Source organism: Alligator mississippiensis, chromosome 4, assembly GCF_030867095.1.
Source record: "Alligator mississippiensis isolate rAllMis1 chromosome 4, rAllMis1, whole genome shotgun sequence".
Classification (NCBI taxonomy): domain Eukaryota; kingdom Metazoa; phylum Chordata; order Crocodylia; family Alligatoridae; genus Alligator; species Alligator mississippiensis.
The window spans coordinates 44,885,900-44,903,647 of record NC_081827.1 but is presented as its reverse complement, the minus strand read 5'-3'; the positions used below and the strand labels follow the sequence as shown (position 1 = coordinate 44,903,647).

General features: G+C 39.1%; 1 protein-coding gene across 8 annotated transcripts in view; it reads right to left on the bottom strand.

The window, feature by feature from the left end:
• The window catches only part of CADPS2 (calcium dependent secretion activator 2), a 630,383-nt gene that overhangs the window by 69,526 nt on the left and 543,109 nt on the right, over positions 1-17,748 (bottom strand). For all 8 annotated transcript variants that reach the window (XM_059725932.1, XM_059725931.1, XM_059725930.1 and 5 more), the window contains 2 exons: positions 6,991-7,094; positions 3,465-3,621 (listed from right to left, as the gene is read on the bottom strand). In XM_059725932.1, the coding sequence (XP_059581915.1) occupies positions 3,465-3,621; positions 6,991-7,094 (261 nt within the window). The remainder of the gene's footprint in view (positions 1-3,464; positions 3,622-6,990; positions 7,095-17,748) is intronic.

Genomic DNA, 17,748 nt, shown 5'->3' with positions numbered 1-17,748 from the left:
TTTATATGAAAACTGATTCCTGCATCTCAGATTTAGAGCTCATTTAAGGCTCTTGAGATAGAATAACACGCAGGTGTCAGTCCTCCAAATTTCAAAGGTTGAAGATTAACCTAATATGCAATATGGTGACCTAACAGTTCTTCATTTGAAAGAAATCTGAAAAGTAATCTCTGATATAGCCTCAGTGTGAGAATAACCCAGTGGGATTTCCACCTCTTCATTTCCTAATGAGTTTTTTGATAATGAGAGGTGACTTTGCCAGTCACTCTGGGCTCTATTATGGCTAATTTGACTCCACTTCACTCTCCTTGTTAATTATTAACACTAGCCTTTTTATCCTCATGAGACCACATTCCTGTTTTTCCCTTTTTAGATTTTTATGAGCCTATCTTTATAAAGGTAAAAGTCTTTGAGAACAGGTTTTCACTTAGTATAAAGCCAGAACATTTATTCCATTTAGGAAGACTCTGTTACATCGATTGTATAAGCATGAGGTGTTCTTTCTGATGGCTTTAATGTACTAGCAATGTGAAAGGGGTGTTAATTAAAGAATAAGCACTGTGGTATGTTTCACTTGGGAATCGGTTCTTGATAGAATGGTCACTTGCCACTTGCTAGCATATTCACCGATTAAAAGGTGACTAGTTTCAAGGATTGCTTTTCAACAGTGTTGAAAAAAACCCTGATCTGTACAATTTTCCAGATGGGTTTCACTTATTAGAAATGGTCACTTTCTATATGTATTGCAATTAGGGGAATTATGGAAAATAGTATATAGGTGTGACACTTACTTTTTATAGTTATTGCTTCTTTCTCTTTTGGTAACATTTTACAACCCTGCTGATAATTGCTTCATTATGAAAACACATTTCCCCCTGTTTTAATAAAAAGCCTTTCCTGAGATTGTTTCCTTAGTAATCATTTAGAGTAATTATCCATTTAATCTCAGAGAAGAAAAAGAAAGCAGTAGCCTACTAACAGTATATTCTTACCTAAGTATGGAGCAAGTATGTTTGTATTGCCTGTGTTAGTTTGGAAATCAATAGACAACGAAGCCCAGAATGTGCAATAAAAGGGGTAGTTAAAATGGTGGTGTCATAAAATCTTTCGGACTAAGGACAGACAGTCAAAAAGCCCAAGGCTGAATTGATTCAATCTTTGCAGGTCAGTCTAAGCTGCATAGACTGAACTGATAAACAAGTGAACAGACATTCACTTTTGATTCTGGAAATGCAGTCACATGCCTGCAGTAGCTCAGGCCAGAAGCTGAGGGATGCTAGAGCACGCCTCCCTGCTCAGCTGGAGCAGACAGCAGACACCTTGGTCAAAGGTAATTCGTCCGCTCTGGGGGATATGGGGGAGGGAGGGGGGTTGTGGTAGAGGTGCAAAGCATTCTGGGATGTTGGGGAACTGTGAGTTAACTTGAATCTGGAGGGGATCTGGGACAGAAGTTCAATAAACTGATTTAACCTAAATCAGTTAAGTCTGATACTACATCCATCCAGGTTTATCTTAAACTGGTTTCAGCCATTTTGTAATGGTTTATGTGCACTGAATTTCTGTTGTGCTACAGATTTAAACTAGTTTCTGATCACTTATACTGGTTTATGTGTAACTTGTGTCCCTAACCCTGAAGACCAACACCCTTATTGCTGCAATACAGTTCAGTTCTCTAGGTCTAAGGGTCTTGAGTATTGCCTAATATCAAATTAATAGTTGCCGCTGGTTAAATTAAAAACAAAACAGAACAAAAAATCCTGTTCCCACCCCTGCCCAAACCTTAATATTCCACAACACAAATGCCAACATTGCAATTATCATTCTCATTGGCAATTTCAGCGCAGACACTCAGGACGGAATGGACACAAAGAACTTTTTCACGCCCTTTCAAGCATCTCATAAAAGCTAACAGTTAAGCATATAGGTGGGGCACATGTAGGAAGTTTGTGCTGTCTAAAATGCACTTTTCCTAGGGAGCTCCAAAGGAACAATTTCCAGCACCAATCACAGAACACAAACAAAAATAAGACAATAGTAATAAAACCCATGCACCTTCTCTCACTTAGAAAACTATGTAAACAAGACAATTATATATCAAGAGTGTGGCATTGCACTGTGCCAATTAATGAAAACACAATTAAGTGCTCGTGGTAAGAGATTGATAATAAGGGGCACTAACAGAACACATAACACCAGAGGCAAACAGGTTCCTATATGACTCTATATTACCAATGCTTCTCAACCTGGGCTAGGATGACTAGTTCTATGGCTGAGAGGACAGTTCAATATTCATGTTTATCCAGCCTTTGCCTGCAGAGCAATTTCCCTTCAAAGGTGGTAGTAACTACACTGTTGCTATTTACTGCTTCTTGTGATGTGGATACTTCTTCAGTAGGAACTGCATTAAGTGATATGTAACTCCTGATTTTGCACAAGCACTCACTAACTGATGAAATTCAATTATAAGCAATATAAGTTACAGCACCTCTGATCTTGGAGTCAAAGTCACTGTATCTTAGTTCCAGTCCCTCTGGTCATGCTGTTTTCTATACTTAACAACAACTGAAACTAGCAAAGAAGATTATCTTTGGAATGGTTTTGAAGAAAAGAATAAAAAAAATGGTTTCCAGTGCATATAAATCTTTTGTAATAAAAGTAGAAAAGCTTGGAATTAATTGAGACATGAAACATAACAGCATTTGCTTTTTCAAAAAAACCTGAAGAACAATAGATCATTTTATTTTTCTCTTATCAAGAATGAGCAGCAAATATAGTAAATCCACGTATAGTGAACTCTATGTATATTGCCTTAAAATGCTTTTAAAAATCTGCCTGCACATTATAGTGCAGCTTATGCTTTTAAATTTAACTCAACTAATGTTCATGAGTTTCACTGATATTTTCTGCTATTTCTCGAGTAAAATCATTAACAAAAAAGAATAGTAAAATGTAAGTGCTGTATGCTAGATATTTTAAAATTGGCCAAAGCCAAAGCAAAGTTAAAACACTGTTTTGTAATCATGAAGTCCAAATTATGGCACAGAACAATGTTTAAAAAAAACAGACATTTATTTTGCCTATATGCTTTACTCCAGTTAATGCTGAGTCTTCATTGCCATTATAAATATAATTATCATTAAAGCAGTTACTTAAATGAATGCTTAGCATGAGTGTAAATACAGACAGACCTATTTAAATATAACACAGTAATAACAAAATATCAAATATTTATTGTGATGAGTTTAGAGTTGAACAGCTGGGGCAATATCCAGAAGGGTTTAGCTATAGGAAAGACCTGAGTGGCAGAAAGATGAGCAACAGCTTCATTCCAGAGAAACTCAGCACAGAAGCAAGCTGAGTAAAGAGGACATTATTATTTCTGCTTTGTTCTGTAAATTATAGAATTTAGAATTAAAAAAAAAAAAGATTTCTATAAAACAAGGAAAGAAACTTCTGGATCTTACTGTCATTTCTTAAGAAGTTATTTAGCAACTGAAAAAGTGGAAAACTGTCCCAGGAATCTTGTGGTTGTGCCTCCAATACCGAATCCATATCAACAGAGAAAAGGGACAAAAATTTCTCTGCATGCTCAGCCAATAAATCTGGCCACCAAGCAAATGCCTATAAAATGAAAAAAAGAAATTAGTAAACATAATCCCCAAATAAATTAGTACAGTGGTGCAAGGGTAAACTGTGGATGTCATATATTCTTATATCTTTTATTATACAGAGTTGATATGCATTGCATGTGAAACAAATATCAATGCATTTTGAGAAGTATCAGAAATAATCCAAATAATCTGAACTCTGAAAGATAAAAATCACTGTCACAAATGTAAAAAAAGAAAAAGCAGCAAGTAGGTCTCTGAAAAATGAGTATAGTAAATAATTTTTAAAAAATGAATATAATTCCATTGAAGGTAACTGTTTTTGCCAGGCAGAGAGAGGAAGAAAAACAAACAAAACCCCCTCCAACTGAAACCCTGAAGCATTCTTTGGACAATTACTCGTATGTTAGTTCAATTAAATGCTAATGCAATACAAATTACCCTTATATTTCACAAATACTCTATGCACCAAGAAATATAGAAACACTTTTTGTCCTCACTTTTTTATCATAATAGATTGTTTTACATTTCAAATACTAGATAAAATTAATAACCCCTGCAATCTGTATTTATGATTGCAGAATCCTCTTTTTTAATTCTTAGTTTGTCCTGAAGAGAGACCATGAATTAATACAATTTTTCTTTAATACATTTTATAGCTACATTTTTGGAGGTTCAATAATCCCTAATTTACAATACCAATTTGTATTAATCAAATGGCATTTTGCACTGTGCATCTTTCATGAATATAATCTCTGTGCTTTATTTGGTTTTACTTCAGAAGAACAGTCAGGAAATTTGTAGAAAAGCTCTGTGTTCAGGCAAAGTTTGAAGCTTCTTCAAACCCACATCCTGTCCTTTTACCTGTGTTTACATTTCTGTACTTGGAGGAGTAAAATAATGATACATATTGTAGTTGGCTGTTATATCAGGGTGAGAAATATGAAGGAATGTACTGGTGCTGAAGATGAAAGCAGATAATTTTTCAGAGTTCTAAACTCAAAGTTTAGAATTTATATGAAAATCAATCTAACTGCCAAAACTATTCTATTCAGTGTCCTGGAAATCATCGGATGCTAAAAAAGTCACCTAAAATAAGTTTTAAAGTAGATTGACATTTTCAGAAGCGGCCTCCTAATTCTGAACACCTCTATTTTTGAGGTACCAACATGGGACTCCCAGATTCTGATCCACAAAGGTGCTGAGCTCTCACAAATCCAGTTAAAATCAATGACCTACTGCAAATAGAAGCAAAAGCATGAAAGTTAAAAATCAAGCACTGGTGGGCACTGGCAGGTAGCCTTTTGAAGTAAACAAAATTATTTTCACAAGAGATGGCCAAAACCCAAAAGGTCCAGACCACAGTCCTCCTCCAATTAATATCCATTTGCAAATGACAAATTTTTTTGAACTCCCAAGAATTATCTGTCAGGAATTAGCGAGCAAGTGAGAAGAAGGGTGAAAAGATACAATAGCTAAGATGTTGTTTCATCAAAATGCATTATATGGCAACAAGTTAAATTTATTTACTGATTAGTCTTAGATATCCTAAAAGAACAAAAACATCTGACCCAATTAAAGAACATATGAAGTTCTTAAATACTTGTAGGAAGTACCAATGTGGCAAAATAAAACCAGAAGCAATAAGAACAATTTACACCACATGTTCAAGACAGTAACAGCTCCATGGTACAAATGGTAACGCCCCCCCCCCAAAAGTCAACAAAACAAAAAACAAACAAAGAAAAACCAGTGGTGCCTTGTTTGTAATTAATTACATACCTCTCTTGCCTGTGGGAATCCAGAAATTTTGGAAGTGTTGAGGAACAAAAGGAAAGTTAAAATATTAAAAAAACCTCTTAAAATCACTCTTTGAGAGGCTACTAATCATTTCTCTTCACTGTATCATATATCATATATCAATCATTTCTTCAATGTTTTGACCCTTGGATTTACACACAGGAGTAGGGCTACACATTATATACTGTTCTGTTCTTTGTTTCACCTGCATTTTAATCTTGTATGTTTGATTATTTCATGAGTATCAGTAGACTAGATTTCATGCTGGAAACAAAGAAGGGGAAAACTATGCAAGAAACCAAACAAATAGACAAACAAAAAAACCCCTTTAACCTGATTGAGGCTCCTGAACTAATTTTCATATAGACAGATTAAAGACATACACATTTCTTTAAAATGTTACCTATAAACTATATTTAAGTAATACATAATGAAATTTTTAAACAATGGGCTTTACTTGTATATTGGTATTTTATCAGATAACTTTGTAAGAACATTTGACATGTAAAAACATCAATGCACGTTCTCAAAAGACAAAGAAAAAGCATGTATACTTTTATTAAGAAATAATTTACAGTGTAACACAGTGGCAATACTAGTGTGGAATAAAATCTCCTGGGAATTTATTTCAAATTATTGAAGCAGCTGTTTTTCAGTATAAAATAAAATAACCATAACAAGTTCACACATGACAGATGTAAGCTAAAAAACTAGATTCCACCGTGTGAGCTAAAAGCAGATGTTTTGAATGATCATATTTATAACTATATACACATACACACACACACACTAAATCTTGATTTATCTCTGCATAATTTCTGCCCCTTCCCCCCCCAATTATTCTTGAATTTCTTTAAGAATGTCTTTTAAAGTAATTTCCTGCATCTTACAAAACTAGACCTCTATATTAAATGGTAATACTATGCTTTTACGTGTATATGATATTGTTTATTTTTTGTAATACATTTATATAAAGGTGCTATTATTGTAAAGTCTATTTTAGTTTACATACCAGGGAAAAAACGTCTCGCGAGTAAATTAAAAAATATTAAATTGCTCCATTTTACCTCTTCTGTGTTAAAATGACATTTTAAAAAGGACAACTTATATAGGCACCATTCTTCAGAGAGTCAAGAGAAGTGTAGAAATAATGTGAATTTTACTGGTCATTATTTTTAAAGTTAAAATCAACAGGTACAAGGCGCAATAAAAGATAAGGTTCAAAGTTGTTTTTCTTTTCCAGCTTGATCGAGGGGTGAGAAGTTGGAAGGAACAACTGTATAAGGCTATGAATGTTTTCCAAACCATTTCATCACCTCTGGCACAAATACCCCCCTCTCCATTTTATGCTCTTTAATTCTAATTTCTAAATCCTCAGCTTATTCAAGGGAATTCAAGTAGAGGTTTATTTCACTTCACTTTCCATAAGCTTCAAAATTCTTATTGCTCTGTAAATGTGAACTGCCTTGAACATATGTCAAGAAACTAAAGCTACGATATTTCTTGACAGAATTGCTTCACATCATAGGGAAACAATGTAGGTATGAACCATTATCTAAAGCGAATACAGCTCTAGCCTCACCTCTGAATGATGCTCTTCATTTTGCTGCAATACTTCGATGCAGAGTTCTGCAAGGTGAAGAACCTCTTCCAGCTTTCTAGCAGGTATTGCTTGGTTCATGGTCTCTAAACAATGCAAAAAAAAACCACAAATATTTTAACTGGAAATAAGGCAAAACAACAAACCCCAGCCCACTGTATGTTGGCAGGGAGTGAATAATGCAGTAGTAGGTAATTTTCAAATATGGAGGTGATTCAACATTTTAGGGGGCTTTTTAACAGAAATGAATTGCAGCTGTATTACAGATTACAGAAAATATTTTATCCACAAAGGAATCACTGGCTACTGTGAATACTACCTGATTTAATACATGAGAACTAACAGGTGCATCAACACATTAGATGCTCAACTTCTGCAACAAGCAAGTTCTAATTCTCTTCAAGGTCAGGTATACAAAGCAGCAGACACTACAGACCCTTTTTCTTATTGTATTGTCAATACAATACCATTCTCACCAGATGAGTCATTACTGTCATTAGCAAGATTCACGCTTTTTGCAGCAGTTAAAATTCCAGGCATGTTTTATCTGAATAAGAGCCTAAATTTTAGGTCTACATAAAATTGAGAAAGTACAAGAAACAACAATGACATCATGCAATTAATTGATTCTTCCATCCCCAATCCCAGCTTTCAATAACATCTTTGAAGATGAAGGTCCTTTTCAACATGATAGTGAAAAGTAGCACTATCAAAATAAAGATGTTATAATTAGACTGCAAGGTACCTAACAGAAACTATGCATCAAAAAACCAGTCATAAATGAAAAAGATATAAATGAAACTAGAATATTTCACTTCATAAAATGTAATTTTGACAAGACAGCAAAGATCATAAAGTTGGAATAAATGTAACTAAACCTTCTAAAAGGCAATTAATTTAGATTAAATATGATATCTATAGGACTACATCTCAGTAAGGGAGGGGGGAACTAACAAATTAATATGAGAAAAAATAATACCATAAGGATAAATATATTGGTCAGACTAAATCATTACTTCTTGGAATGGAAAAAAAATGTTCTTATATGTGACTGTGTATGCATGTGAGATAGATGAGCTCACCCAGTTAAAGACCTTGTGCCAGGGATAGTAATCTAAAGGCATGGGATGGAAACTAGGTACTACATTATAAACCAAATACAAGGTAATATGATAAAAAACAGAATGTGTCAGAAACAGAAAATTCTACCTACTATTTCTTTCTTTACTTATGTATATATATGATTAAACTAGTAGATGCCAGATACACCACATTCCCAGTGCATAAGTCTCCTTGGATTCAAGCACAGAAGTCTTCCAACCTGACCAAAAACCTATTAGAGACAATATTTTAATGCCCCAAATAAGAACAATGAAGATCCAAAATGGAAGCATATACTGGAGCGGGTCAAGAATTTTGCAATGAAAGTTTTATTGGTAGTTAATACTGGTTTGCTGAAATAAAAACTTTCTACAGAAACATGTTCGTTTCTACAAAGATGGGATTTTTAGTCATAACCACAGAAAGAAACCCTCACCTACCTCAGCATATCAAAGAATCTAGTGTTTAGGTCATTCTGGGATGAGTCAGATTGGGGCTCATGTTCCTGTGCTGCCTAAAACCAGTGGCATTAATCCATCTCTTCTACATCCTCAGGATATGTCCCCCTGCCACACAACTATTAGCTATTCTGAATGGGGTTTCTCTCCCTCTCTTCTGCTGCAGCTGTTCCAATTCCTATAAATAACAACTGGGCAGAGAAAATTAATTTAACTATTGCTTGGGACTTGGGCCACTTGCTTAGAATGTGGAAGACTAGGGCTGAAGCCCCTGCTTTAGTGGGTTATTTAATAATTAATGCGAAGTGGAACAGCTTCAGCAGGAGATAGAGAAAGACTCAATCCAGAAGTCTTGTAATTTGGGAATCTGTGCTGCTGACTAAGATATTTGCAAGAGGTTTATTTTTGCTGGATCTGGTTCACCTCGCCATGACTAGGCTCTCTGGAAAGCTCAGTATATAAATACTACACTTTCTCTTTTGAATCAAAAGTTAGAACACAACTATAAATATTTATAACCAACTTAAAAACTAAAGTTAGTACCAATGTTCAACCAGGCTGTTTTATAATTTAGCACTGTGGTTGCAGCTACATGTGCGCTTTACTAATGAGTTGACTAATTAGCTCCCTAGTAAAGCATTGCATGTGTGCCCATATTAGGAGATGCCCCAGCCAGTTCCTCCACCACCCAACGCAGCCACCAACAGCCCGGGGCTGATCCCCTAAACCTGCTGCCAGCCTGGGGCTGCTCTGCTTCTGTTCTAACCGCTGTAGTCCCATGTGCATGTGTATATGCTGTGCCTGGGAGCTGCTGACTCTACTGCAAACTGCCGGAGTTTATTGCTCCATGTTAATTGCACATGTATGCACACCCAGTTAAGTATAATCTGCTGTTATTCTGATATCATTTCCTACTAGTTCCCTGGATTGTGGACAATGGGGATTAGTGTTTATGGGCCTTTGTACACACCACAAAATTAGCCTTTAAAGCAGCTTAAATGCCCTTTTGCACTGCATTAATGGTGTAGCTGTTTGCACGTTTGGCAGCATATTAATGGTGTTCCTGTTTGCATGGCTGGCCAAGTATTCCACTTTAAATGACTTTGAAACATAGCAAGATAAAACACCTCCAAGGTGTTTTAGTTTGCTATCCAAAGAAGTGCAACAAAGCGTGGGGTACTGGAAGCCAATGTGGTCAGGACTTGGCAGGTCCAGCACAGCTCAGGGGCTGGGGGATCTGGCAGCAGCCCATGCAGGCAAGCTCCACTGAATCAAAAACAGCGGCAAGCCTGATCTTTTTTTTTTTAATCCCCAGAGCCTGCCTGCCTGCCTGAGCTGTACAAAGGCCTGGCACTTCCCTTTACAGCTGCAGGGGGCCCGGTGCTTCCCTCCGCAGCTGCAGCACCCCCCAGGACCACCCAGGCCAGGTATCAGAAGGTGGGGGCTGCCTGGGGGACCCCTGCACAGCTCAGGGACCACTTGGTCTGCTGGCAGCTGGCCTCTCCTGCCCCCGAAAAGGCAGGTAAGGATTGGGCTCCCACCCTTGTGTACACGCCACAGGGGTTTAGTTCAGTTTAATTCTCCCTAAATTGAAATGGTGTTTTTAAAAACCCACCATTTCAATTTAGGGAGAACTAAACTGAATTAAACCCTCATGGCGTGTACAAGAAGCCTACATGTCTAAACCCATACTTCACTCTGAGTGGCTTAAATTCAGCTCACTAAACTATGGCTCATTGTCAGACATTAATGTGTCAGGTGTGCTAGGTCTACTAAAAATACAGGTAGATCTGTTGCAGTGAACTTCGGGGAGGGTGTGTTGGTGGGGAGGGGAACTAATTTATTTTACTTTACTGAAATGGTTCAGAACAAGAAAACCACAACAAAGATTGTAGATTATTGACATTAGCTAGGCCTATGCATCACACAGCCCATACAAACCATAATCCTGCACTTCATTAGGATTGGAAAAAGCCAGCAACTTTGTACTGTACAAGATTTTCGGTTGCTCTTGTTATTGAATATTCACCTGCACCCTTTAGTTGTCCAAAAACTGCAAGAAGAATATCTTCATGAGTAAAATCAAATCACCATCATTTTTCAAGCCATGGTATGGCTTCTGAAATAGTAATGGTTGGCTGCTTTGCTACTTCAATGACTTTGTTCTCATGACTTTCAATTGCTGTTTCTCTTGCCTTTGTAACACTCAGATGCTTTCAACAATTTCAGTATCCATTATGTATGTATGTAATTTCTTATCTGTAATAACAAGGTCTTCAAATTTTTGCTAGTCTGGAATGCCTGTGGCAGTAATAGTCCTGCTTTGAGCAGGGGGTTGGACTAGATGACCTCGTGAGGTCCCTCCCAACCCCAGTTTTCTATGATTTTATGATAATGACTGTATTCCACAATTTATCAGTCATCCTTGGTTCATAAGTTCTTCTTACAGCTCAGTGTTGGGTACCTTCATTAATTCATGCTTGGTTTTTACTAGCATTTCATCATTATGAACTTTTTCAGGAGTTACCCTTGTCTGATGATCATCTCACAGGTTCACTTAAGATCAATTTTACCTCATTCTTTATGATTGTTGAGGCTGAGAGAAGTTAACTTCATTAGCTGGCTTCTGTAGTGTATTTTTACACGTGGAAGTGTTTTTTTTAAACATACAGTGGCCTGGGTTTTGTTGTTTTGCCTTATTTCTAGTTAACATATTTGTTTTGTTCTTTTTGCATTGTTTAGAGACCAGAAACCAAGCAATACCTGCTAGAAAGCTGGAAGAGGTTCTTCACCTTGCAGAACTCTGCCCATGTGTAAAAACACACTTCACCTGGCAGAACTCTGCCTACATGATCTATGGCCTGCAGAATGTCAGTGCAGTTCAATGGCAGAAACTGAAATATTATTTAAATCGAGGGGAATAAAATAAGCAGAGCAGTTTCATTTTGAATCAACAATTCATTAAACAAGTCTTGCATCATCCATGCATGTCAGTTGGCCTGGTAATTTCTTAAGAGTAAAAGTGCACTCTTGAAGCTGCATGTTTTAACTGATTTGCCAAAGATTAGTGGTCTCACTTTATCAGCTCCTGATGCACTGCAACAGAAGACTGAAGTTAGCTGTTCTTGGAATTCTTATCCCTTCTGCAGCAGTCATCTTTTGGACTGAACCATGTGGTAACAGTTTATAAAACATGTCTGTCATCAACACTGAAAATATTATCAGGAACATATTTGATAATCAGCTTTTCAATTTCTCTTGTACTATATTAACCTTATTGATAAGGGCTAGGGACAGACATTGTGCATAAACCATTTTAAGTGATCAGAAACTGGTTTAAACCTGTAACAGAACTTAAGTTCAGTGCACATAAACCAGTTTCAAAATGGCTGAAAATGGTTTAAGATAAACCTGGTTGAATGTATTATCAGATTTAACTGATTTGGGTCAAACCGGTTTATGCAATGTTGACCCCTTCCTGGTTTAAGTTAAACGAGAGTCCCTCAGCATCTCAGATACTTTGCAGCTCTTGGTGAGGCTCTCTGCTCCAGCCCAGCAGGGCAGGCCCCACCCCTCTGCTCCCTAGCTGGAGCTCTGGCAGAGACTGCAGGTACAGGCACTTGCTTGGGCTTCTCCATGCCCCACCCCACCTCGCTGCTCACTGCTCAAGCAGGGATTCCCCTCCTCCCTCCTTCCCATCTCCCACAGCACAGACCCCAGACCCATGGACCCTAGGCATGTGGTATGCTAGCTAATGCTGCGAGGCGTCTGTGAGTGCATCTAAAATTTCACCGGGACAGGCGGACAGAACAGTGTCTGCTTAGGGCTTTTGGAGCTAATCAAGTCAGTTGGTAATGTTTGTCCATTCCTACTTGGAAAAAGCTGTTAAAGAAGAGCTTAAACTAATGAGAGAGGCTTTTGTTTTGTTGATGGGCTGATAAACACTGATAAATCCTGCTGGCTTGCTTGCCTGTCAGTTTGTTGCAGACAATATGAAGAAGCAGGGAGAGGGAGATTGAAGATCTCTGTCTCATCAACAGATGCATGCACTGCACATCCCTGCTTTACCACGAAGTGCTAGCCTGGGTCTGGGGTCTGGCAACACTCTCGCCCCTTGAGCAGTAAGCAAGGAGAAAGCCTGGGACAGTGCAGGCAGACCTCCCTAATCAGAGTGTCCTGGCAGGGCCTGGCCATGCCCCGCCCTCCGCTCAACACTGTGGAAGGGAAGGGAGGGCTGCTTTAGCATCCCCCAGCTTCTAGCCTGAGCCACTGCAGGCATGTGACTGCATTTCTTCAGTCCAGAGGGGATGTCTGTACAGTTACAAACTGGTTCAGCCTAGCCAGGTTACACTAACCTGCAAAGATTGAATCAATTCAGGCATGAATGCCACATGCCTATGGAGGCTCGAGAGGCATGGTGAGCTCCTGCAGGTGGCCACAGTGCTGTCAGCAGTGGGAGGGGTGGTGGCGAGTAATTTAGGCTCAGGCTTTTTGAATGTTTGTTCCTAGCCAAGGAGGCTCATTTTCTTCTCCATTTATTACTTTGGATGCAATTGCACAGTGCCAATGAAATCTGGTAAAACAGCCAGAAGTTGTTGAAAAGCATGAGATCCAAGCAGGTTTGCAAAGCTCAATGCTTTTTTTTTCTGAAGGAATGAACTGTATATCTGAATGTTCCTTGCATGAATACCCTGCAAACGAGCAAGAAGTGTGACCCATATGTTGCCTTTTATTTTTGAACCCAGTGACTCTCTCTCCAATTTGGGCACAGTCTTGAAGAAATATAGAGTGTTGGGGGACTAATCTGATTTTTTTTTGCCACATCTCCTTTTTTTAATTCAGAATTTACTGCTTCCACCATTCAGCTTTTCGTCCAAAGAAAACTGCTAGCTTTTTCTATTGTCACTCTTGATAGAGGGATTTAGAGAATTATCTGGAGTATAGGCAAATCTGTCAGTCAAAAAAGCAAGGCTACCTACATGGATAAATGAGCAACTTAATGAATATGAAGGGAGGAAAGGCCTTACCAAGCATCAGCTGTTCTGTGGTAACTTATCTCTATGTCTGTTCTTATGCTATGCTACATGAAAGTTAAACTATGGTAGCTAAGCCCTATGGATTTAGCAAAAGCAATTGCTGTTTAGCCTTTATTTTCCATGAATAAGAGCAAGCACATAGACAATTGCCACAGAGAAGCTGATACATGGCAAGACTCTTTCACTTTGAGTTGTTTATTTTTCCAGCAGCACTTTCAGGTTTCTGGTTCTAGATTAGGCAGAAATTTTGGCGCCCAGTTTACCAATTATTCCTCTTCCTATCTGTGCAAGCAGTCATGTTGATGACACCTTCAAACCTTACTCTGCTCTCCCTGTATACCTTGCTCTGTAAACTTCTCTCTTGGGGATGTTACTTCTGCTACACGGAATTTACTTTTTTAACTGTAGCCCAGCATTTCTGATTCTCTGAAGTTACCACAGTCTCCTGTCATGCTCTTCTACTGCTCTTCCTGATGTCCAGATGCTACCTACATAGATGCTGTTATGCTCTATGTAATCAAAAATATGTTCTATTTTTCAGTCTAGTGCCTCAGGTACTGAATACAAGCTAAACATCAATGTTCCAAACGAGGTATTATATGTGTACAAACATGCTCTCTGCTTGTCCATGGGCACTTGCCAAAACCCTTGCCAAATCATTCATTGTACAATACTTTGGCATTATCCATAACACATATATTTCTTTTATAGGTAGTTAAACATTTTCCTTCCTTACACCTTTGTTTAATCCTTTTAGAACCATACATAAATGAAGGGCTCCATCATAACTTTTTTTTTCTATCAAGACCAGGAAGAATAGCTGTTCTGTTGTTTTGTCTACATGTTTATGCCATACCCATCTCCTCTTTCACCTTCTGCCTTAGGCCCATAGCAGATGTTTAATTGAAGACATGATGGGATCTGATGCGCAGTCCTAAGTACCGCATTTCCTGCCATGCTACACATGCATGCATCACATCCCAAATTGCACCATATTGCCAGTGCTGGGGGAATCTGGGATTATGTCAAATAGCAAGTCAGCCAGCTGATCTGTGCTCCCAGCCTCAGGAGTGCATTGGAGTCAAGGGCTCCCATGTGCCCCCAAGGCTGGGAGTGCTGATCAGCTGCCACTTCCAGGCTCAGGGGTGCAGCACAGCCAAGCACTCCAGCGTGCCCTGGGAGTAGCAGTCAGTTGATCTGTGCTCCCAGCCTCAGGAGTGCATTGGAATGAAGGACTTCCAGGCGCTCCTGAGGCTGGGAGCCCCAATCGGCTGCTGCCTAGCCACATGTGCAATTTAAGGTATGATGGGAGCCAGCCAAAGTTAATATGTATAATAACTTTGGGGCTCATTCTTTGTTTTGTCACACCATTAATTACATTGAAGGGTGACCAGGTTACTAACTGGTTAATCATGTCTTAAGTGTAATGTCTGCCAGGGACCCTAGAGTGAGGGCAGCTTTTTGAATGGGCAGAACTGTGAGGGCTCTTTCAGCAATGTTCAATGCTCTATCAGGACATTGCCATATTCCCGGAAGTGGTTGTCAAACTCTCTCTCAATTGTATTGGTACCCTGCCTCTTCAACAAGTACATCTTAGTGACATCAAGGGATTGGCACAATTTTAAACTGGAAATGTGTGCTCTTTTTCCAAGCGCTATGACAAAACTATATCTTTGACATTGTCTTTCTTACCCATATATCCAGTTCACATATTCTTTTAGTGGGAGTAAGTTTGCTACCATGAACCTTAAATTTTATACATTAATCTTCCTCCCATGTGTGGAGTTTTTCTAGTGTGCCACTGGATGCCACTGGATGCAGCTTTACAGAGTGCCTTGTGTGCTCATTTCTAATTAGAGTTGACAATTTTTTTTTTCTGGCAGGAACTGTTTCTACTATCTGAGAACACAGTTAAGCATTACTAGTGGGGTAACGGTATCTATGAAGAAGGACTAAACACAAATTAATACAAAATAAATTAATACAAAAAAACACTGGGCTTCCTCCCCCCTCCCTCTCCCCACCCCCACCTTACATGTGGCTGACTGTGCTGTCTGTTCAAAGGAAGCAGTCAGGGAAGGGTTAACCTGCCTGCCTGGCTCCTCCTCTTCCCCCCCCCCCCATTAAGCTGCTGCTCTAAGCTGAATTGAGCCCAGCCCAGCTCAGAGAGCAGCAGTGACAGTGGCAGCTGGGCAGTCAGGTTACCCTTCCCTGCTTGCTCCCCCAGGACAGACAGTCACAAGCAAGCAGGGAGCGGAAGGGGGGCAGTTAGGAAGGATCTGGGGTACTGGAGATGGTGGAGGGAAGGGCAGTCCGGGCCAGGGGAGGGTTTGGGGTGGGTGGGGTGTTTACACAAAGATGTAGCCTACAGTAGTTACACCTTCGTCTCACATGAGCTGCATAACATAGATCAGATACAATCCTGCCCTGGAGTGGTGTAAATTTAAACTACATAACGAGTTCTTAAAACTAGATTCAGATGTGAATGCAGACATTCCAGGTGATAAGAGCTCATTTTTCTTTCTCAGTTTCCCCATCTGTAACATAAGGATAGCACCACCCATCCCTATTCCCCTTTTCATGATAAGGGTAAATTTGTTTTCGTACATTTTTATGAAGAGGTTAAACACTGTTATCATAGTGCCATGTTTAGGTTTCATATAAAGTAGCATCTTCCCTCATTTGTAACTGTTACCAGACTAAGCAATCTTTTTTGCCCTAATAACTAACTACCCTCTTTATCCCAAGTCTATTGGCTTATATGAGGAGATGCTTGCTTTTGCTTGGGTGTATAAGCAAGAAGTCACAATGCTTAAGCTAGTGCATTGGAAAAACAATGGGTGTTTTTACAAGTGCTCAGGTGGGGGGTGCTGTAATTAAAGTGGTTCCAAGACCCTCTCGAATTAAAGTGCTGCAGCGGCTCATGTATCAGCGTCCCTGTGCTTCAAAATGGCAGCGGGGCCACTTTAACTAAAGTTCATCCAATGAGCTTTAGTTAAAGTGCCCCCACCACCATTTTGAAGCATGGGGATGATGACACAAAAGATATGGAGGCAGGCTGGAGCACTCTAATTAGCATGCTCCAGCAGACTCAATTAATTGAATCCACTCCAATGCGCTGTAATTACAGTGCGTTGGACCAGCCTCCCAGCACATCTACGGCCACCTCATGAGACTAATTCTAAGGTTTTTCTAAAATGAGGGTACATGCCCCTCACTTGTACAATCAGCATTTTAGTTGAAAGCCTCAAACTCTCTGGAGCCTCTGAAGAAAATATTGTTTTCTTTGTGTGAGTGATTACAACCACTTTAAAATAAAATAAAGAAATAGAATTCTGTTTTGTCAGTTTTCATTACATTTATTATGTCCTGCTGCCCACGTTGGTAATGATTGTTAAGATGCATTTACACAGCTCAAACTAACAAGGTGCTATAGGAGATTAGCTTCTGCAAGTCAGCAAGTATGCTTCTTGACATGTTTTAGTAAACAATCAGCCAAAGCCATCAATTATCTGTTTTCAACTTATCTTTCTGACCAAATACAAATGTAAGAGAGGCTTTGGAAATAATGGATCGCATCTCAAGTATGCATTATCAGTGAGTCACATATTATATCAAGAAAACTTTGCAAACAGAGCCAAGTAAACTGACTAATTTCAAGGTCTTGAAATGATATGGTGACTACTTCATAGATACAACAAAGCTTGATGCTAGAAGAATCATTAGATCATCTAATCTGACTGCCTACATAGTATAGGCCATAGAATTTTCAACTGGCTATTCCTGCACCAAGCCCAACAGCTTGTGTTTGGACTAAAGCGTAACTTTTGTTCACCTAAAGCAGCATTTCTCAACCCGTGGGTCACAAGAACATATGAAAGGGATATGAACAAAATTTAAAAATGGATCCTCCTTTAAAAGAGAAATCATGGTGTTTCCCCTGCAGGCTGTAGGGGGCTGCTTGGGGTCTCTCATGCCCCACCCTCCATCCCACACACTGGGGGCTGGGGCCTGAGACCAGGAGGCAGCGGGTTGGGAGTGAGGGGCAGCAGGTCAGGGCAAAAAGGGGTCCTGGTACATAAAAGGTTGAGAACCACTGACCTGAAGCATATCTGTCAGTCTTAATCATTCCAGTCTTAATCTGA